This window comes from Panonychus citri, unplaced genomic scaffold, assembly GCF_014898815.1.
Source record: "Panonychus citri isolate SS breed McGregor unplaced genomic scaffold, ASM1489881v1 Contig00111, whole genome shotgun sequence".
Classification (NCBI taxonomy): Eukaryota; Metazoa; Arthropoda; class Arachnida; order Trombidiformes; family Tetranychidae; genus Panonychus; species Panonychus citri.
In genome coordinates this window covers 528622-549894 of record NW_026515516.1, presented here as the reverse complement: position 1 = coordinate 549894, position 21273 = coordinate 528622, and the positions used below count along the sequence as shown (strand labels likewise).

Genomic DNA, 21273 nt, shown 5'->3' with positions numbered 1-21273 from the left:
ATCAATTCGACTGCTTATCCGAGATAAGTTAATCATCGAAATGGATCAACATTAAATTCTGATTGGTTTGCATGGACGACAATCGATTTTCATCTCTTTTTCTCTCTTCGAATCAATTTCATCATTTTCACTTATTTTTTGCTAATCATTGAAACAAACAAACAAACAAGTGACTTAATTGGCAATCGTTGATTTGATAATATTAATAATCTCAAATCAAATGTAATTTTTTTGTAAAATTAATCCAAAAATCTAAAACCTCATTGAATCTCTTTCCTTTCACATCTCATTGACATTTAGATTCTTGGACTAATTATATTAAACTCATTCCTTTTTTTGACTGTTAATTGTTCTACTAATTAATGTGTAATATTTTCAAGTGATCACATTCATCAATTTTTTATTCCATCATTTTAATTGTGATCATAAACCTCGATGAACAATTAACGTTCATTTATTTTTACTGATGTTTTTTTATCATTACCAAATTTTCACAATTGACCAATGCTCATTTTTTTGTATCTGATGAACTTTTTTTTCTGAATGACAATTGAAATTGATTTTCAACAATAAAAATTATTTCCAAATGAATTAATTGCAATCAAATCTATTCAACTGGAGACCAAGTTGACATCTAGTGAAGAGATTCAGGACTAACGAAAATTTCTGTGAACTTTATTCGAGAATTTCAATAAGAGGGAAACCTCGTTCGTGATGAAATTAAAGAGATTTCGACATGAAACTAAGATTCAATTATTGTTTTACTATTACAAAAGAATCTCTATGAATGAAAATACTGAAGAAAAATAGGAAACAAAAGGATCAATGGAATATTTTTTGTGTAGAATTTAATTAACTGAATTAACTGATATTCTGATCTACAAATTGATTTTCGAAGCACGAAATTCCTTTCCCGGAGCTCTAATGTGAGAAGGTCAAAGCCGATAGATTTTCAGTAAAAACCGAATAAGCAATCGATCTATTAAGCCGAAGATCGTCCATAACTAACATGTCGCCCGTTCTACTATTACCGTTTCGTTTTTTCGCGTTTCTCTTATTCTTAATTATTGTAATACAATAATCAATCAATGAATAACTAACTTTCCAATCGTTGATTCGATAATTATATTCGCGTTGAATATATTTTTCTTCTTGAAATCATTCGGAAGATCTAATATGTTGATCGAGTCTCTTTCCTCACATCTCATTGACACGTAGATTCTTGGATTAATTATATTAAACTCATTCCTTTTTTTGACTGTTAATTGTTCTACTAATTAATGTGTAATATTTTCAAGTGATCACATTCATCAATTTTTATTCCGAAAATTTCAATTGTGACTCTAAACTTTGATTCGACTAAAGGAATCAATGAGATGCATAGGACATCTGATGGAAAGAAAATAGACTAATTTTCGTTGATTCGATTGTTAAATTTGATTGTTTATTGATAAATCTTCATGTGAAATTTACATGATTTACTTTGGCACTGGTAGAATAAATTTGGTGAGTTGATTGTGATTTCTTTTTATCGTTTGAAGCTCTTCAAGGTGTATTTCCTTTTACCGTTAGTTGATTCTGGTGATGAGGCTGGTGATGAATAGACCGAGGGACTGGGCGATTGAGTAGGTGTAATTGTGGGCGAAGACGCAAGAGATGATGAATATAAGGATGATCGTGATGATGATTTTGATGACAAAGGTGAAACTGATGTTTCAGACTCATCTTCAGAATTATTTGAAGATTCAGGTTCATGACTGCTCTCTGATGAGGTTGGTGGTGTTGGCGGAGATGAAGATGATTTGGTGAAATTGATCACAGTCCAAACAATAATCGGTGATTTCGGAATGTAAAGTCTCATTCGAGGTCTAATCAATCGCGGTGGTGACGATGAAATAGACTCTTGATAATCACTGGGCGAAATTGAAGACATTTCAAAAATTGAATAGAAAAATTTGATGACAAGATTGAACAAAAAAAATCGTCAAAAAGTCAAATAATAAAACAACTGACCATTAACTGGACGTTTGTCGATCGAAAGACGAAATGAACTAACGACTTCTCGAACTCCTCGATTTTATAAGACCTAATACCTTGACCATTTCCCCTCCCTTCCTATGAAAAGAATTAAAAAGTTTAAACGATTAATCCAATTTCCAACGGATTAACACTCTAGACCTTTAATCCTTTTTTCACTCTCAATTCTTTCAATCTGATAAACCTTTAAACTCTCTCCATAATCTTAATCCATAATCCTCGATCCATAATCTTAATAAATTTAGTTGGAAAAAAATTGTCATTCTTATTTAAATCTCTAAGGTTACAAACAAAATGTCAAACCAATTAACTCACATCAAAATCAACTAATTACTCGATAATTTGCAAACTTGTATCACCAAATTTTCCTCATCAACTTAACCAACCAAAATTAAACTTCAATCTCTAGTTAAATCAATCACAATTAATCATTTTCTTATCTAAATTTCAAGATCATTGAAAAGTAACCAAGAAAACTAATCAATATAACAATCAGATTACAATTTAAAGATAGTACAAAAATTGTAGGTTACTAATGTCATTTGATAATTTCTAACACAAAAATCTACTTGAGATTAACCTATTTACCTAAAGAATGGATTATAATCTAATTAACGATGATGATTAGATTGCCGATTAAAGATACAAGTAAAATCCAACCGAAAATCAGGATTCTACTAGAAGATTGAATTTGGCGCCAAATTTTTTTTCTTTCTTTGTTCTCCCTCTTTTTCCTCTTTCTACTTTTCCCCTTCTATATCAACATTAACTCTTTGGTTTTGATAAACAAACTTTGCTTTTTCCTTGATTACTGTTAACTTATTGTTCCTTATTTAAGTTGATAGTTAATTATTTCCAGTTCATTAGACAATCAACTGTTCAACAATCGAGTTAAATTTGTTGTTGAACCTTAATTTTCTCTGTTCATCTTTCTACATTTGTAAATAATTTTAATTCTTTTTCATCACATTGCTTTTTATTTCGTTTTTATTTTAATACACTTTTATCTCGCCTCACTTTCACTTCATTTTTCTCATTATTTCTCATTCTTTTGTGTTTATTGTTCTGTTTAGTTCAATATGTCGACTACTCGTTCTCGAAATTATAAGAACAACAAGGATCTTAGTTTTAAAGATCGTATTCGTTTGGTTTGGCAACGAGAACGTAAAACTGCTCGTCAACAATCATTGGAAGGTGAATCAAGACGTAACCTTGATGAATGGGATTTGATGGGCAGTTATTTTGAAGAAACCACTTCTATCGATGACCAACCCGAAATGGATACATTCATCGATATAATTGTTGATTCTCCCTCGCAACCTTCAACTTCCTCCATCATTCATCATGATCCACAACAACTTCATCTACAACAACAAGAACAAGAACAGCAGCAACAACACCAACAGCAACAACAACTACAATTTCAATTTCAATTTCAGCAACAGCAACAACAACAACTCACACATACAGTCCACTTAATGACTCCATCGTAATCAACATTTCTCACTTTACACATGCTATTTTAATCCCTGAGAGTTTTTTTTTTCCTGCTGAAATCAACACAAAAAAATTGCCTTTATCTCAACTCCATATCATCCAATGATTTGAGTTAATCAGATAACCTGAAAAAACACTCTTATATATATTCAACAAACGGTTTTCTTTTTCTACATAACAATTAAATTTATTTAATCATTGATTGTAATAATTATACGAAAAAAAATTTTAAATTCTGCAAAACTTGAATAATAAAATGAAACAAAAACTGATACAAGTTCATCCAAGACCATGTAATCCTCCACCGAGACCAGTACCACCATGTACACCCAAATTAGCAACTCCACCGGGTGATCCAATGTGATTTTTAATTGTTAACCATTTAAAGTACAGCGGATCAGCAACAACAGGTTGATAAGTTTCAAATACCCTTTGAGAAAAACCAATTAAAACAATTAATCGTTGTAAAGATAATTGAAACTGTTTAGTTTACACCTTTGAGAAAAGGTAATTAGTTAATTTCTCAGGTAAATTATGTAACTTTGACTCTTTTTGTTTGTTTCTCTCTCTATTAATACAAAGTAATAATAGTTAATGATTTATCGATTGATTTTTCTTGATTCGATTTGTTGTGTTTACTTAATTGTCTAATTGATTGTAATCTTTTCAAGTACCTTGAAGTTAACTCTCAACACGATCAAAGTAAATTAACTTGTTGTCTAAGGTTAATTGTTGATTCTCTTGGGAAACCTTTGTTTATAATAATTAAAGAAATTGGAAACAATTGATTAACTTACGGAACGGGTATTGGAATCGGAAATGGGACTGGAAGAAGAAACTTTTTTGCTCGATACGAGACGAACAGAGCGGCGGCCACTTTTTTAGCGAAATCGTACTTTTGTCGATTGCTTAGTCCAAATAGATGATGAAGATGACCATGATTACCATTAACGAGAACACTTAGATTTAATAAACAGAATAAAATTAACATGATTGTGGAAATTGATTGTTGATTGTGATTAGTTTTATGGTCCATTTTTGTTATTATACAAATTGATTGTTGGATTGACACGGAAATAAACACGATCAATTGATAATCTTAAATTACGATTAAATTTTGAACCTCTTTTCAACGATTTAACTGATTATTTGGGACGATTAGTGATTAATCAATGAGTCTTGATTAGTAGATATTGATGATACCATGAAAATGATCAATTGATTATCAAAATTGAACATAATAATGATAATGATTGAAACTTGGAAAAATTGAAACTCATCTTTGAAAAGATTTACCTTGATTGTTGAACAAATTGTGATCAAATGTGAGTACATTTTGTTATGATTAAAGGCTCACAAATCATCAAGTGAGCATTACAATTAAATATAATTAATACAATTTTAGTTTTAATCTATTACAATTTAAAGATTCCCTTTCTTTATAATGATTAACTTTTTCTTCCAGATCTAATTGTTAATTACTCTTGTAGGCCGACACGGTAACATAATTAACTAAATCACTGACCATTGATCATCTTCACAATCAAATTCATCATTTTTGCTTGGTTAACTACTTTATTAACTGTTAATTTCAGATCGCAATTAAAGTAGAGATTTAAAAATATTACCAACAATTAACGCAAAAGTGTTCACATATAAAAATACAGTAAAATTTAATAGTCCAAAATAATCGGAACGGACATTGACCTGAAAATAAGATTCAGAAATTAATAAGAAATTAATAATTGAGTATAAAGGTTAATCGTTAACGAATAAACAATTTAAGCTTTTTAATTACTTGAGAACGGAAATTGTTTCTCAATTTAATTACTAAGATTTTACTTTAAACTTCAATTAGGTCAATGTGTTGATCATGTTACCTTGATTAGCTTATCCATAGACAATTAATTGATTACTTGATTGATGGAGAGTAAAAAAAAAGCTCAATAGTTAGTTGATTGTCGATTAGTTTTTTCATTTGTTAATTGTAAACAAAACTTTTCCTCTTCTTATTATTATTTAGAGAGCAACTTGAGTTAATTTTGATATTTGTTTCCAATTTTTTATGTTTCTCTTGATTATTACAATTTGATGCTCTGGTTGAACTTCAAATTTAAATGCTAATTAATTGTGAAAATGTAATCAAAGTAGTTTTTAAATTTAAATGGGTCAGTGAAATTGCTCATCAAGTTAATTGTCCGAAGGATGAAAATAAGAGATTCAATCGTAATTACAACAATTTAAATACTACAATACAAAGTTAGTAAAAGTTGAGCAAAAATATTATCATAATTTGTTACGTTGTTAATTATCAACTTTATCGTCTACATTAATTGTTTCATAGTAGATTAACTGATGATAAAATCAATCAATCAATATAATTTGAATCAATGTTGATTGTTTTCTCCTTCCTTTGATATAAATAGTATTTCAAAAATGTTCACTGTACGATTAATATAAATTACAATAGGAATTGTTTACATTTACAATTGTTTACTATGTACATTTGAGTTGTTTATGTTTGTTTACTTGTTGTTGTCTGTTGTTGATGTTTGTTGATGGTTATTAATATTTTGACGGTGATTTGGACAACAAATTGTGACAATTTGATGATAATTATAATAGATAATGGAATGAGGGTTATGTTGCATTTGGTTCAATGTTAAGATGGGTAATAAAACGAAGTCGCTTTTGTAATGCTGGCCTTAGATTACGAATTTTACCTTCGATATCGTTTTTAACTATATCACCAGTAATTTGATATTTCATGTGATACAAAAGGTCAGAAATAGGATCCATGAAACGGAGATTGGGACATAATTTCTCATTATCAATAGTTTCAAGAAGTGAATATAATTCAATGGTAATTTCCATTGCTTTACGTGTCCGTTCAGCCCAAAGTCGCTGTAAAAATGGGCAAACAATGTGCATGATAAAAAGTAACTGCTCTTCCGTTTTAATCACTGGTTTAACTCGTTCACGTAAAAATTGGGGTATCGGTGTAATTTGACCGATTGATGCATGATGGAAAAATGAATGGCTCAAGGCAATCAAGTAGCTTGGCTGCATTTCTGACATTGACCTATGGCTACCGGAAAAGTTCATCAGATGGAAAGGTTCAGAATGAGGAGAATAAGCTAAAAGTGGATTATCCATCATTGAGATGATACGATCATTGAGAACAGACCAATAGGGCTCAGGGAGAGCGGTCAACACAATACCAATTGCATTGTTCCAATGTTCAATAGCATTTCGAGGAATATATTTATGATCAACAACCACAAGATCAATTAAATTGTTTGCAACAACATCAGCTGCCACTGGAAGTGCCATCAGTTCAATACAGGTAATATGAAGAGCGTGAACACCACAATTTGTAAACTCATTGAACCGCCAGTCAACTTGAGGGAAAGGAGATTTACCTTGGAAAGTATCAACCAACCTGCTGATTAACTTGAAATAATAATCTAAATCGGGAGTCCAAGCTACATCCTCATTTGGACGTCTCATATAGTTAAGATAAGCTTCGGTAACTGACCAATCTTTTGGTTTAATATCTCTAAATGCACCAATTACAATTGATACAAGTTTCCGACGGAGTGCTGGCCTCTCTCGAAGCTTATGCTCATAGTAATGAAGTGTATCATAAAGATAAGTTATCGGTCTATCATGAAATTTGTACAGGCAACCATATTTTTCGAGTAAAGTATCAATGAGTGGACTTTGAAGTGATCCCGTTGGTAATTCAAGGTAACGATGGGTAATCAAATCGAGAACAGGAAGAAATCGAAGGCAAATGTTACTAAAATAAGTTGGTAAGTAAGAATGTTGCATATTCTGTCCACTTATATCAGCGAGACCTTCAAAGTAAAACTTTTCAGGATATTTCTAATTAAGGAGAGAAAGAGAGAGAAAAAAATAAATTATAACAAATATCAGTAAATTGAAAATGTAAATAAACTTAATAGTTAAATAAGTTAAATTATACGTTCTCAAATTTTCAGAAATACATATATAATTTGAGCCGATATAATAAAGTGAGAGTACAAAATAAAAGGCCAGTTAATTGTTAATTACTTGAGAAAGTTTTAAACAATAGTTAAAGGCGAAAATTGGAAGGAGATTAGTAGGCAAAGTTTTAACATGATCTAAACCAAAATAAACACTTTTAGTCTTATGAAAAAAAGAGACTTATTTTAAATCCGATAAAAGGTTAATCCATGTTAATGTATTGATTAGTTGATTAACATTAATTGGTAAACAATCAGATTACTTACTCTATGTAAAGCGATATGTTTCTCATGCCAATTATTTTGTTTCCAATGTTCTGGTGACATTTCCCTGACAAAATCAGCAACTCGATTAGGGAAATCACTTGTTTTCAACAATAACATTTGAATGATAAAAAGAGAAACTTGAGCTTCATTTCCTTCGTATGCTCGTAAAGTCTATGGAAAGAGAAAGAGATGAGAACAAATTATTAGAGAAGAAACAATTAGAATTTAAATTTGAGCAATTTAAAAAAAAAAATTTCGCCAAAAAACTTTACCAAACACAATAAAAATCTATCCAATGTTATAATGTGACTTTTCCAGATAAGATCGTTTAGTTTATCGACATATTTGGTGCAATTGTGTTGACCACAGAGATTTGAAAATTCGTAGACAAGAAAATCGGCTAAGACTCTGAGTTGGGCTGATAAAGATTTGGCTCCAATTCTGTCCAGAATTTTGTACGCAATTGGATTGATTCGATCATTTTCGAGTAACATTTTCCATAAAAGACATAAAAAGACTGGAGTTGTTCCTTGTATTGAGAAATGTTGAACAATATCATTCTCATTGGACATGGTTATCCATTTACGATATTCCTCTTCAACTGATTGTTTCAGTGTGTCTTTATCTTCCTTGACGGTGGTAAACTTTTGATAATATTCAGTAATCGCCGGAGGGAAACATTTAAGTGTACAACTTGACCAGTTAAGTGGAGTACTTTGCATTATATTAGCAAGTAATTCTTTACACCATTCGACAAGAGAATCACAACCCGTTACATGGATGGCTCGAGCCAATGTTAGAATTAAAACTTTGTTCAACTCTTCAGAATCAGGGGATATCCTGATCTTGGGTTCATTTTGATAGCGATTAAGTTGAGTTATAAGAAGAACTTCAGTTGATGTAAATCCCATGATCAATTTAAGAGCAGTACTTTCCATGCATGAATTTAGTTGAATTTGATTGCTGTGAGGTAAATTAGCTAAATGGTGAAGTTGGTTTAGAAATTGTACTCGATAGGGTGCGGAAATATGGTGTAATCGATGGATAAACATTTCCAGTAGGATATTTAAGACACCCCAACATTGCATTTTAATCACATTTGGTATTAATCCTTGAATGAAACCTTTAATACCGAGTGTTTCAAGTTCAATGTAAATCAATAATCGAGCATAAGTTTCCGCTAAGGCGGGTGAGATTGCTGAAGCATCTTTACTGTTAACTGCTCTGGTGATAATGTTCACAATTGAATGTATCAAACTCATCTTGGTGTGTAAAGTTATCGAGTCCAATAAGGCTACCGAAAGCGGTGTCATTGCGACTTGGCCATTGTTTGATCCTCCACTTCTAGAATTTGATTTGATTGAATCAATCATGATGGTCATTGTCCGAGTAGAGTTTTCTGAGACGGTTGAATAAGCATTGCAAATAACGGGAATCTTAAAGTCAGCACCTAAACTTGCCGCTAAATTGTTGGACAAAATGGCTTGTTGAAGGAATTCAATGTGCAATTTAAGACAATTGGGTATTGGTCTAGTTAATTTTTGAGGATCACTTTCCGCTTTTTTGATTAAACTAACCCAAATGGAGGAAATGGCAAAACCATGAGTACTTATAGACTTGGTGATATCGGGAACCGGGAGAGGATCTTTCTCTGGATAAAGTAAATCGTGAAGTTTGAGAAAGGGTAGAAAATCAACTAATGGTGTTTTCTGAATTGATCCAGAGATATATTGAAGAAGAACCCACATTAAATGATCACGACCTTTTCTTAAATTTCTAGCCGCCAATAGATCGGTTAATGTACGAACCAATTGAGGGAAACTGATGTGATTTAAAATAATAAAGGTAATCAAATGACAGGAAAGTATTTGCCATAAGCATAATGTTTGACTAGCACTATCAGTACCATCGGCGGTCAATTGTTCAGATTCAGATTTTTCCATGGCCATGACAATCAATGAAATTAACTGCTCCTCCAAAATGGGACATCGAGATTTAGCTTTACTTGTTAAACTTAACATAAAGTAAATCATATCCCGAGAATAAGGCTGTTCAAGAACATACTTCAATATGCTGGTCTGAGGTTCGGTTAGCTCTTTACTGTAAGGTAAAAGTCCTTTAAGTTGAAATTTCGCCGAGACTGGATTTAGTTGCCAGGATTGATTGAGTGTCGACGAATAGCCAACAATAGGTAAAAGTTTGGATCGACCGATAATGGAAACAATTTGAGCAACTGGACGGAAACTTTCCACGTAAAATGAGATCAAATCAGCGAATTTCTGGAAAATTGAGAAAACAAGAAATAATTATAATAAAACAAAATAGAATAATTTTCAAAAGAAAGAAAGTCTAAAGCCTTACGAACCCAATGCATCCATTTGTCAGACTTTTTTTGAATCTCATCGAAAGCCAAATAAGCAGGTAAAAGTGAAGAATTGCGATTTAGAGTATAGTCGAGAACCTGGTAGAAGAAAGAATTAATTGAAATAAGAATAATTAGAATTTGCTGGTCCATGTTTCTTAAGAAATGAGTTACTAACCTTTCTCATAACATCAAGTTGCGGTAGAATAGCAATATTTGCATCGATAGGGATTGTATGCATTTTCTCAATCATGAACTTTATGATGTCTCTGACACCTTTATAGTCTACATGAGAAACTATCCGATGAATTAATTCAAACGATTCACAGAAAAAGATTTGCTTCCCAATATGTAAATGCTTAGAATTAAGAATAGCCTCACAAACCGCTCTGGAAAAAGAAAGAAAAATAGAAAATGATTTTAGAATTTGATCAAATTATCCAAGAGAATAGAAACTTACTTGGCAGGTAGTAGATGATTATTGATAGCAAATTCCAACATGCCAAGTAACAATTTAACTTTATTCACATTAGGAATCGAAGCAGTTTCATTGATATAATCTCGTAACATGAACTCAATCTTTTCCGGAGAATCCAATTCTATAACTAGAGAAGTCATTTTCTCTTCATAGCTTTTCATCTTCAACTCATTGTTAACAGTTGATTCAATAATGAAACCCGCAAATGTTGATTCCAGTGATTCGGTTTTCTAGAATGTTTCAAATGGCAAAAAGAACAAGAAAAAAAACAATCAAAATTAATGACCAATTAAAAAATCTCAAGTGTTTGAAAGTAAAACACAAAAAAAAAGCCAAGGAAAACTCACCAAAACCAAATCAATGAAACCATGAACATCAGGAGTGGTTGAAGAAATTTCCATAGGAGTTCCCATGGCCAAAGAGTTAAACTAATCAAAACCCAATCATAAATTATCTTCACCGACTAAACTAAATCAATTAATTAATCAAAATCAAATACAAAACAATTGAATACACAAGTTGAAAAATAAATTTGAAAAAATTTCCAAAAACTCATAGGGATCGTATTCTAATTAAATATTGTAGGCCGGTTTTTTTCTTCAAAAAGTTGACACAATTAGTTAATTGTTCAATGTTAATCTTTGTCAATTATTCGAGAATTAAGTTCTTAATGTTTTCGTTAATGGGATGAACTTGTGGTCTGGCCATTTTTCATTATAATCAAAATGTTAATACTTTGGGTACAAATTTAATTCAGTTGTAATTCAATAAAAAGTCAATTAGATTTTAACAATTATCCAAATATTTTACAAACATGAGAAAGTAATTTAAATAGGTTGTTAATTGTTAGGAGAGAATTGGAAAAATATAAAAGAGAAATATAAAGAGTGAAAGAGAGAAAATTGATTAATTGTTACAATTAAACATTAGTTTCCACTCTCTTTTCATCTCTCTAATTGTTACAAAAATACTTAATTATCATGTGAATCAAATTTCAGGGAAAAATAGATTTCAACAGAATCAAAATAGATAACATTTAGATAGTAGATTAATTGTCGCAAAAAAACAATAAGATTAATCATATTCTTGTAATTCATTGCATATACTCAAGAAAAGATTAGCTTAATTGTATGGTTGTAATTCATTAGCATTAATTGTTGATTGTTGCATCCATCCAATAAAATACATAAATATTGGATAATCAATGATAATCATGATTATTATCATGTTTTTTTTTCACATAATAAACAAATGCAATCAGCTGATGATGTTTACAAACAATCACTGTTATTATTAGTTGATTATTGATTTGATTTTCATCGTTCAATTTGATTCTTTTATTTTGATTATCCTCTCAAAGGTGATTATGGTTAATTGTTCAACCGTTTGTATCCTTTGCCTGCGAATGTGCCATTGCTATGGATAAACATTGAACCCATTGTTCATTATTGAGACTATTTTTTGCCTTCAGGACATAAGTTTTATCCTCGTTGGTGAAAATTTCAAACGCTTTGGGAATGGTTCGTCCTTTGGAACTGGGAATCGCCTTGACGCTTAATATTTCCCCGATTTCGATCGGCTGAGTTTCTTTGGTGTCTTTCTAGAGGAAAAAGTATAAATTTCAATTAGATAAAATCAATAATTATCACAGTTAACTTTTTTTCTCCCAATTCTCATTTTCTTAAATTGCTTCACAATCTGGTTAATGTATTTGATTACCTATTTGAAAGATAAAATTAATTAAGTGATTCAATAGAAAGTAAATTAAAAACATTATAAGAAAATAAATTGTTGAAAGAAAAGTAATTAATATAATTACTTTCAGAGATCTGAACAATTCTAATGATGATGATTTTTTTCCTCTCTCTTTTCAATGCATTGATGAAGATTTGATGAGTATCACAATCGGAGAGATAATAACAATTTAGAAATCTGAGAAATTAAAAGTTAGAAAACAATCAAACAATTGAATCTCTGTTGGAATAAAACTTAATGGAAGATTAATCATTCTGGATGACTAAACTTTTCGCCATTAAGACAATACAAGAATAACGAAGACAAAAAGTTCCACCAAGAATCAGGGAAGCAATTTAAGAAACGAGAGTAAGAATTTAATTAATTTAAAGACCGACCGATTCTCTGTAAGATAAATGAAGTCCCGATAAGGTGAAATAATGAGTTCGCCATCGACGGAAAAGTTTCCATTTTCCTTTCTTTTCTTTCAATTGGCCTTGGATAACGGGCTCAGAATTTTGCAAAAATTCGGTAGCACGATCTGGATGATTACAGAGAAAACAACCCCAGATATTATTGAGAGCGTTGAACTCGAAAACATCAAAATATCGGGAAGATCGAAGTTCGTTCATTAAAAGATCCTGATCTTTGGTCGCAGGGAAAGATGAGGTCACCAAGGTGAGGAAAGTTTTATTATCCGCTTTCAAGGTGTCCCAACAATTTTTCAATGCATTAACGGAAGCCTCATTGGTACACAAGGCTGTCGGTGCTTTGGCCTGAAGTGCTAGAAACATTAAGTGAATCCATATTCGTGCGTTTCGGGTTTTCATGGTGAAAAAGGTTTTACTGTACAAACAATTGGTTCCTTTACCTTGACAAACGAAATGTAATTTGGCAAGTTTTTTGGCCTTCTTTTCCTCTATGGTACATTTAACGGGTAACGGAATCTTGACTGAAATTTTCTGCATATAAGCTTTGATCTTATCGATGTGTTTCTCGCAAAAATGTTGAACAGCGTCTCTCATGGGATAAGGTTCAAGAAGAGAGGTTCGACTTTGTTTAAGATGTTCACCTGATGAGGTTGACCTGAGTTTAGAGTTTAAACTGTTTGAAATACCCTCTAGACGGGAATTTTCAATATTATAATGAGAAGAAGAGGTTGACGAGAAAACCGCATTGGTACCTTGAAGTTGAGAGTCAACGGAAGTGGCGACAGTTTTTGATTTGGATGCAGCGGCAGCGGCTGATTCCTTTTCTTGGAGAGCAAGAAGATAAGACGATGAGGCACTTTTCTGTGAGCTTGACGCTGTCGTTCCGGCCATTATGCTCTCGATTGACCTACGATTGACCTGATGTCGGGAAGAGTAACTGGGAAGTCCAAGGGTAGTCATGGATCGATAGAAGCCGTTTGTCGATGAAGTCGACGAATGAGGATGTCCAGAGTGGCTGAAGATACTACTATGTTGTGGTTGATGGTGGTGCTGATGAAGTGAATGAGATTGTCCAGTTGATGAGGAAGATGAAATTGATGAGATACCGTGAAGATTTGATGACCTGGGGACACTACGATGATGGAAAGAGGGAGCATTGGATGAGAATGAATAGATTCCTTTTGAACGAGGTTGATGGTGATGATGAGCGGAAGAAGATGAAGTTGATATTTGGGAATCAGTCAAACCAGTGGTAGTGGTTAACTGATTGCTTCCAGTGTTTCCTCCTAACCCTACTGGTGAAACTTTTAAATTGTTATCACAATTAACACGAACTACGGTGATGGCATTGGAAGAGGTTACCTGTTGATTAAGAGTATTCAATTGTTGAAGGTAAATTTGAACAGTGGCTGAGGTACTATTTTCGGTTTGTACTAGAATTTGATTCAGAAATGATGGTATCAAGGTAGGGAAAACTTCAACAATCGACTTGATTTCTCGTAAAAGTGTAATGGTTGTTGATAAATCGGATCGAGATAATTGCGAGGTAAGAAAACGAACACAATCACAAGCTTGTTCGATATCCTGTTTACCGATAATACCCAAGAATTGTGCCGCAATTGATAACATTCCACTTTGTAATTCGCAAGCAGCGATAACCTGGCCAACATATTCAACGAAAGGTCGAGGGTCAACATTGGCCATGTCAAGGAAAATTTGTAACGTTTGATAAGCTGTTTGCGATTGAGCTAAACACTCACTAAATTGTGGTAAATTAGATTCCAAGATGGAGGGTTTATTTTTCGAGATGAGTGCGAAAAGGTGAAGAAGCGAAAGTTTCTCAGGTGTATCACATTGAGGTAAAAGAGAGACAAGAGCCATCACATGATCGTGAATGGGTTCCTTGTTAACGGAATAGATTTTGGGTAAAACTCGAACCAGTGAATAATTACCACCAATAATTGAATCGATAATTGGTTGAATGTGAGGTGAAAGTACCTCAGAATTATTAATGGCAGCAAGAGAAAGATAACTTGATAAATTTCGGCTCAACTCTTTGTTACCTCGATGGAGAAGCTTAATGGCCACGGGAACAGCGATTCGCATAAGCGATTTCTTGGTGTGATTAAGAAAAATACAAGAGACAACATCGGAAGCTATTTTGGCATGAGGTGGATCCTCGTCCTTTTTATTTGGCTTAAGGTCATGGGAGAGACATGATTCCAACAGGGAAACCAAGGCTGGAGCATGTTCTTCAATGGTACCTGAATCTCTGGATGGAGAGAAAGAGAGAAACATTTGAATTGCTAATAGCAACAAGGATAAAGTGACTAATTAACTAACCTAATTGCAGATGTAATTCGAGCTAAACATATTTCGATAACACTTTGATCGTTGTTAACTTTGTTAAAATCTCTGGAACTGGAAATCCTTTGAATCTCATTGATTAGAACTGATAAATCAGGTACGATGCTTTTATCTTCAATTGAGAAAAGATCACCAGCTCGAGAGAGATCCCGTTTGGTTAACACCTCAACGAATAGTTGATGCATGTTATTAGCGATGATTATTGGAGATTGAGTTAATTGAGGTGAAGAGAAATTTGTGATTGATTGTCCGTTTTGTCAAAGAAAAAAAAATGAGATTCCAATGTCCACAAATACTAACCCATAGTTAGTTTATGAGAATGACAAACAAAAGATGAATCGGAGGATGGATTATAATGGAACTGTGAATGAATGAAAAAAAAAATGAAAGTTCATTAGAAGACAATGAGAGAATAAGTTTCAATGATGGTTAATCATGATGAAGAAATTGGAAAATCATGATGAATGAAATCAGAAACAAAAAAAGGAAGACATTAAGATGGAAAAAGTTTCCAAATATTCAGCTAATTTTAACTTTTACTCAGAACCGATTAAAATGATTTACACTAAATATGAACAAATAACATGTAGTTGGATGCGGACGATACGATGATGATGATGATGAAGATGATGAAGGGATTAGAAAGAAAATGAGAGAGAGAGAGAGGAGATGAATGATGAGAAAACATGAAATGGTTAAGAAATTTTTTCTTCTATCTAAAGGAAAGTCTCTCACAGTGGAAAAAGAAAACCAAGAAAATGAAAGTAAGAAAAAGGCGTAAGAAGAAAACGATCAGAATGATGGAGAAGATTAACCAGGTATCAATGGAGAAGATGATGAAGAAGAAGAAGAAGATGATGATGATAGAAAATTAAAAGAAAAATGAAAAGTCAAAGGGTAGTGAATGGAAAAAGGTTCAGCTGATAAAAGGGCAACAAGTGGTTAAGGTAAAGTTGAACTTGTACCAGAAAAAAAGGTAACCCATTGGGAAGGAGTTTCAAGATTAATTGGAGATTAAGGTGATGAATGATCAAGAATAATGGGAGAAAAATTGATTTGGAATTTAAATGAACACACCTTTTACCACATGAAACAAATTCTCACAATTAATTTAAGAAAAATTCACAAACAAAAAGGAAAAACAGTTGAAAATCAATCAACAAACTGTAGACACTGAAAAGTAAACAACAGTTGATTGGAAAAAGATAATTCCAAAAGAGAGAGAGAGAGAGAGAGGGAGAATAGAAATTGGAAACAATTAAATTAACAGTATCAGAGGGTGGATTAGGTGATATGGAAACATGATTAACTGATTAAGGTGAATTTTTAATAGAAAAGTTTAACAACCATGTCAACAAACAACCAGAGAAGAAGAAGAAGAAAAAAAGATGAAGAAAAAGCGAAAACCTTGCAAGTTGATAAGTCGTCAATCCGGTTGAAAGAGAAACAGAAAGAAAGAGAAAAAAGAAAGAGAAATTTAGAAGAGGATGGAAGAGAAAGGGATGATGATGAAGAGAAGAAGATGAAGTATTAATATGAATTTAAGTTGCAAGATTTATCCTCAGGCATTTGATTGGAGAAATGAAAAGAAAACCTCGAAAATTGAATTGTCACTCAGAAAGTTCATCAGATACAAAAAAATGAGCATTGGTCAATTGTGAAAATTTGGTTATGATAAACAAAACATCAGTAAAAATAAATGAACGTTAATTGTTCATCGAGGTTTATGATCACAATTAAAATGATGGAATAAAAAATTGATGAATGTGATCACTTGCAAATATTACACATTAATTAGTAGAACAATTAACAGTCAAAAAAAGGAATGAATTTAATATAATTAGTCCAAGAATCTAAATGTCAATGAGATTTGAAGACAGAGAGATTCAGAAAATGATTAGATTTTTGATTAATTTTAAGAAAAAAAAAGTATTTTATCAAGAAATTATCAAATTGCTGATCGCCAATCAAGCTAATCAGTTATTGATAAGAGTTAATAATAAGAGAAACGCGAATAATATTAATCCATTGAAAATAATTCTAAATTCTAAATTCATAAAAACCTCGAAAATTGAATTGTAACAATTTTGAAGAAAAAAGAAAAACTCACTTTGTTTACATTGGAAATCATATGTTCCTTCAATTGAATTTTTCTTTTTCTCTCTTGAAGATTAAATTGATTGCAATAACTTGGAGTGTTTAATTTACTTCATCTTGATAATTTCTACTCTAATTAGTGTTTAATTTCCATCAAATGACAATCAGATTGTTTTCTAATCTTTTTCTTTATCAGAAACAATTGATTCCTTCAAACGTTCACTTAACCAATTGTGTCTCTCATTTTGTTGGTGATTTTTCATTGAATAGAAAATTTTCTTCAAATAGAATTTTGTTTAATTGTGATTCATCTTCTTCCCAATCTTCATCATCATCAGTAACTAATCAATTAGCTGATAAAATCAAGAATAATAGTAAGAAAATGTCTCCAAAAGGATTGACCAGTGAAGAGCGAGATCAGCTGTTGAAACCTCTACTTCAGGATGGATGGGTGATGGATAATTCTGGTCGAGATGCAATTAGAAAGGAATTGATTTTCAAAGATTTCATTCAAGCCTTTGGATTCATGACTTCGATTGCTTTGAAAGCTGAAAAGATGAACCATCATCCCGAATGGTTTAATTGTTACAATAAATTGAACATTCTACTCTCAACCCATGATGTTGGTGGTCTTTCCGAGAAAGACATCAAATTGGCCAAGTATATTGATCAAGTTTGGTCAACAATTAACAAATAGAACAACAATTAGAGCTTAATTGTGGTGTTTTCTTTACTCAAGTGTATTAACAAATAATAAATTTACACGTGGATTTTAGAAAAAGAAACAAAACTTAGAATTAAATTTATTGTGATGCGATGATGATGATTCTATCGTCGTCTCTTTTGCCGATTCATTTTTCCTTTTTGATTGTTGCTCCTTTTACTTGGTGGTTTACGTTTTCCTCGTTTTCTATTATTTCCATTATCATCTTCATCATCGGAACCATTTTTCTTTTCATCATCTGATTCTTTACCTTCTAAAAGGTGTGAAAATTTATCCGCAGCAGCAAATAGATTGACAAGATTTTTATCTCGACCTCTTCGTTTAAATCTTGATGTTTCCATGTCCTCTTCATCACTTTCACCAATTTCTAAATCACTATCAACCTCTTCAACATCATCATCTGATAGGAAAGTTGTTTTATCATCATATTGAGCATTAGCAAGATCTTCATCAACACCATCGAAAGCTTCACGATAATAATCATCATCCGAATCGATATCGAAATCATCATCGCTGAACATGTCATCATCTGAATCATCAGTTCCACTTTCATCATCACCTCCTTTACGTTTATCCTTTTTCACCTTCATGAAATCGTCATCATTATCCAGGTTCGGTTCGATTTTTCGTAAAAGTCGCTCGAAATCCTCACTTGCAACACTTTCATTGTCATCATCTTTCTCTCGATCTTCGATTTCTTTATTCTTTTGAACCAAATAATCGTAAATAAATTGTTCCTCCAATGGTACACTTGTTTTGTTTGATTTTGACAGTTCTTGGATCGGTGTTACCACGCTGTTGTTTAATCGGGCGAACAATGTACTTTTAGATGATTGAGCGGCTTGTTGTCGATTTATTTTCTTTGGATTACGGAAAACAAATCGATCGATGAAACGTTTTAATGTAAAATCTTGCAAAGGATCACCATCATAATCGATACTTTCACCATCAATCGTTTTCTGGGCAAACATATTAGCTGAAGGATGGAAATGATGTCGCAATAAAGTCAATTCCCAATTAACGGAGAACTTGGTATTTGCAAACAACGGATTTCTTGCCATTAAATCATAATCACCAGAAGATTCTTGATCTTTCTTCAAATTTGCATTATGAACCCAAGAAGTTGACGCTTTTTTGGCCTCATCATCCTCTTTGGTCATTTTTTTAACCTCCTTTTCCTTGGTAGAATTTTTCTTTGAATCTTTTCCTTTTTTAACTTTACTATTCTGTTTACCTTTTTGTTTTTTCAAAATTTTCTCTTCCTCTTCTTCATCTAATTCAATATCCTCATATTTTTCATCTTCATCTTGCTCATCACAAATGGTTGCGACTCGTGCAGGTTTAAATGTCGACAATAATTCAGGCTTGGACTTCACCAACGAAGACAATAAAACCATAATCGCACAAACGATTGAAGGTGGTTGGTAAAGAGCAATCTGTCAATATAATAGAATTTGAATAAAAAATTAATACTAATTAGATATGTTACCAAAACAGAATTTAAAATAAATGGAATTGTAGTCAACTGACCTGTAAAAGTCGCTTGAGAAATGCTTTAACTCGGTGAGGAATCGAATCTCTTTTCATTGCTTTGAACAATAAGTTGAGATAAAGAGCTCGCCTCGTACAAGTTTCCATGTTAATCTCGAGTAGACTTCGATAGAGTAAAGTGTATAGTCGATCACTAATTAGTCCGGACTCTTTGGTTTCCATTAAATTAAAGATTAACACCATCCCTTGAACAGCAGTATTCTGATTAACTAAATGAATTACTTTGTAAAAAGATTCTAAACGTTTCTCCAATATTTCCGCTTCCATTGTCGCATAAGGAGATGCTCTTGTAAGTCCAGTAATTAAAACATTCATCATTCTATTTTTAACATCTTTGTTTGTCTTTTTTGTTGCTGAGTCGAAAAAATTGAAATAAATGTTCACCATTCGACTGGCTAATTCTTTGTCCCTGGGCTCTAATAAAATTTGACTTAGAAAACAAAGTCCATAAAATTGAGCCAATTCTGGAATATGTTGACGGAATAATAACAATTCAACCTCTTTAACAACGGTCTCTTTCATTTTCGGATGATGTTGATTAACTAATTTCCCAAGTAATTTAGCTACATGAGCAGCTCTTTTAGGAACTGGATCTCCAAGTTTATTAACCAATTTCTCTAATATGAATGATTCCTGTTCAGGTCTTTGACAGAGTAATTCCCACATAACGTTAACTGCTTTACTTTTAACGGAATCATTTCCATCTATTGAAATTTTGGCCAAAATATCAAGGAATCGTTTATATTCAGTCAACAATTGATCTTCAAAGTAGAAAAGAATCAGCAATTTATTCCTAAGTGGACCATCTTTGGGTGGCAAATAAGCGATTAATTCTGTTTTGGAAACAAAGAAAAAAAAGAGAATTAAACAAAATTATTTCTATTGTATTCGTTCATTTGCATTGAAAATTTCTCACCTTTAAACGGTTTCATCTTTTTATCTTTCAACAACAGATTACCGATAAAAAGATCCTTTAAATTATCTGAGGCCATTAAACATTCCCTAATTCCTTTAGAATTAACAATATCAATCAACTTATGCAAAGAGAATAAATTATGAACCGGTGAATCTTGAATCAACAAAGTATTGGCTGACAATCTATCGGCAAAGGTACCACCAGTGAGAACCGAATTGATCCAATTAAAGTCAGATTTATCTGTGGCTTGTTTATAAGCGACATATTTTTTTCGCTCAATTCTCATTAAATATTCAGCTTCTTCTCGCAATTTACCAACATCCGAAATAACGGCGGTACTATTTTTATTCGCAGAAAAATCGGGCCTTAAACTCCACCATTTTTTATCAGTAGGAATCAACAACTGTTCCTTGGTCTCTTGAACCTCCTCAAACTTTGTTCGAACCTAAAACCCAAAGACAAAACAAAAATAAAATTAGAAAAATAAAACAAATCAAATAACAAAAATCAAAAGAAAACAACAAAAAATTCCAAGACACAGAAAAGAAGAAGAAAAAATCAAAACCACAATTCCACAGTCAACAATCCAACCGAAACACCTCAATCTCTATTCAACCAACTAGCGCGTACAAATTAAACGCAACAATTTACTCACCATAATTTCAAAGAATCAATAAATTAACAACAATTAAAAGAAAACAATTAAATGACAAAACATGTGAAGAGAAAAAAAAAATTCAAAACGTGTTTCGAATCGATGTGCTGCCATCTATTGGAAATTCTATTAACTCCAATAGAATTT

At 32.2% G+C, this 21273-nt stretch overlaps 7 protein-coding genes across 8 annotated transcripts; 2 read left to right on the top strand and 5 right to left on the bottom strand.

The window, feature by feature from the left end:
* Window positions 1-1528: 1528 nt before the first annotated feature.
* Window positions 1529-1933, bottom strand: LOC128389951 (uncharacterized). Its single transcript, XM_053349610.1, has one exon. The coding sequence runs from the start codon at window positions 1931-1933 to the stop codon at window positions 1529-1531; it is 405 nt and encodes a 134-aa protein (XP_053205585.1).
* A 907-nt stretch (window positions 1934-2840) lies between these two features.
* Window positions 2841-4008, top strand: LOC128389782 (nuclear transcription factor Y subunit beta-like). The gene is made up of 2 exons (XM_053349409.1): window positions 2841-2977; window positions 3111-4008. The coding sequence occupies exon 2, from the start codon at window positions 3117-3119 to the stop codon at window positions 3528-3530; it is 414 nt and encodes a 137-aa protein (XP_053205384.1). The 5' UTR covers window positions 2841-2977; window positions 3111-3116; the 3' UTR covers window positions 3531-4008.
* LOC128389783 (uncharacterized) lies at window positions 3814-4870 on the bottom strand. Its single transcript, XM_053349410.1, has 2 exons — window positions 4332-4870; window positions 3814-3964 (listed from the first exon to the last, which is right to left on the bottom strand). Exons 1-2 carry the CDS (start codon window positions 4568-4570, stop codon window positions 3814-3816), a joined length of 390 nt encoding a protein of 129 aa, XP_053205385.1. The 5' UTR covers window positions 4571-4870.
* Window positions 4871-5817: 947 nt separating this feature from the next.
* Window positions 5818-11181, bottom strand: LOC128389781 (mediator of RNA polymerase II transcription subunit 23-like). Its single transcript, XM_053349408.1, has 7 exons — window positions 10999-11181; window positions 10634-10881; window positions 10352-10562; window positions 10177-10272; window positions 8084-10090; window positions 7812-7982; window positions 5818-7422 (listed from the first exon to the last, which is right to left on the bottom strand). The coding sequence occupies exons 1-7, from the start codon at window positions 11062-11064 to the stop codon at window positions 6175-6177; spliced, it is 4047 nt and encodes a 1348-aa protein (XP_053205383.1). The 5' UTR covers window positions 11065-11181; the 3' UTR covers window positions 5818-6174.
* Window positions 11182-11729: 548 nt separating this feature from the next.
* Window positions 11730-16702, bottom strand: LOC128389898 (protein melted-like). Of its 2 annotated transcripts, none has more exons than XM_053349543.1 (4): window positions 16261-16689; window positions 15160-15544; window positions 12784-15088; window positions 11730-12251 (listed from the first exon to the last, which is right to left on the bottom strand). In XM_053349543.1, the coding sequence occupies exons 2-4, from the start codon at window positions 15366-15368 to the stop codon at window positions 12030-12032; spliced, it is 2736 nt and encodes a 911-aa protein (XP_053205518.1). In that variant the 5' UTR covers window positions 15369-15544; window positions 16261-16689; the 3' UTR covers window positions 11730-12029. The 2 variants fall into 2 exon arrangements, with proteins under 2 accessions (XP_053205518.1, XP_053205519.1); XM_053349544.1 differs by having other exon boundaries at window positions 12055-12247; window positions 16261-16702.
* Window positions 16703-17320: 618 nt separating this feature from the next.
* Window positions 17321-18070, top strand: LOC128389902 (pterin-4-alpha-carbinolamine dehydratase-like). The gene has a single exon (XM_053349554.1). The coding sequence runs from the start codon at window positions 17438-17440 to the stop codon at window positions 17975-17977; it is 540 nt and encodes a 179-aa protein (XP_053205529.1). The 5' UTR covers window positions 17321-17437; the 3' UTR covers window positions 17978-18070.
* Window positions 17993-21229, bottom strand: LOC128389899 (CCAAT/enhancer-binding protein zeta-like). The gene is made up of 4 exons (XM_053349545.1): window positions 21127-21229; window positions 20472-20916; window positions 19535-20388; window positions 17993-19440 (listed from the first exon to the last, which is right to left on the bottom strand). Exons 1-4 carry the CDS (start codon window positions 21127-21129, stop codon window positions 18109-18111), a joined length of 2634 nt encoding a protein of 877 aa, XP_053205520.1. The 5' UTR covers window positions 21130-21229; the 3' UTR covers window positions 17993-18108.
* Window positions 21230-21273: the final 44 nt, after the last annotated feature.

Excerpts from the sequence above, each read along its gene's own strand:
- LOC128389783 (XM_053349410.1), bottom strand. The coding sequence starts at position 4,570 with ATGGACCATAAAACTAATCACAATCAACAATCAATTTCCACAATCATG. Across the intron at positions 3,965-4,331 it reads CCGATTCCAATACCCGTTCC|GGTATTTGAAACTTATCAAC; the intron begins GTAAGTTAATCA and ends TTTTTCTCAAAG.
- LOC128389902 (XM_053349554.1), top strand. The coding sequence starts at position 17,438 with ATGACAATCAGATTGTTTTCTAATCTTTTTCTTTATCAGAAACAATTG.
- LOC128389781 (XM_053349408.1), bottom strand. The coding sequence starts at position 11,064 with ATGGGAACTCCTATGGAAATTTCTTCAACCACTCCTGATGTTCATGGT. Across the intron at positions 10,882-10,998 it reads GTTTCATTGATTTGGTTTTG|AAAACCGAATCACTGGAATC; the intron begins GTGAGTTTTCCT and ends GAAACATTCTAG. Across the intron at positions 10,091-10,176 it reads CTGACAAATGGATGCATTGG|AAATTCGCTGATTTGATCTC; the intron begins GTTCGTAAGGCT and ends TCAATTTTCCAG.
- LOC128389898 (XM_053349543.1), bottom strand. The coding sequence starts at position 15,368 with ATGCATCAACTATTCGTTGAGGTGTTAACCAAACGGGATCTCTCTCGA. Across the intron at positions 15,089-15,159 it reads CGAATTACATCTGCAATTAG|AGATTCAGGTACCATTGAAG; the intron begins GTTAGTTAATTA and ends CTCTCCATCCAG. Across the intron at positions 12,252-12,783 it reads ATTTATCTTACAGAGAATCG|AAAGACACCAAAGAAACTCA; the intron begins GTCGGTCTTTAA and ends TTTTTCCTCTAG.
- LOC128389951 (XM_053349610.1), bottom strand. The coding sequence starts at position 1,933 with ATGTCTTCAATTTCGCCCAGTGATTATCAAGAGTCTATTTCATCGTCA.
- LOC128389899 (XM_053349545.1), bottom strand. Across the intron at positions 20,389-20,471 it reads AAAGATGAAACCGTTTAAAG|AATTAATCGCTTATTTGCCA; the intron begins GTGAGAAATTTT and ends TTTCCAAAACAG. Across the intron at positions 19,441-19,534 it reads TTCTCAAGCGACTTTTACAG|ATTGCTCTTTACCAACCACC; the intron begins GTCAGTTGACTA and ends TTATATTGACAG.
- LOC128389782 (XM_053349409.1), top strand. The coding sequence starts at position 3,117 with ATGTCGACTACTCGTTCTCGAAATTATAAGAACAACAAGGATCTTAGT.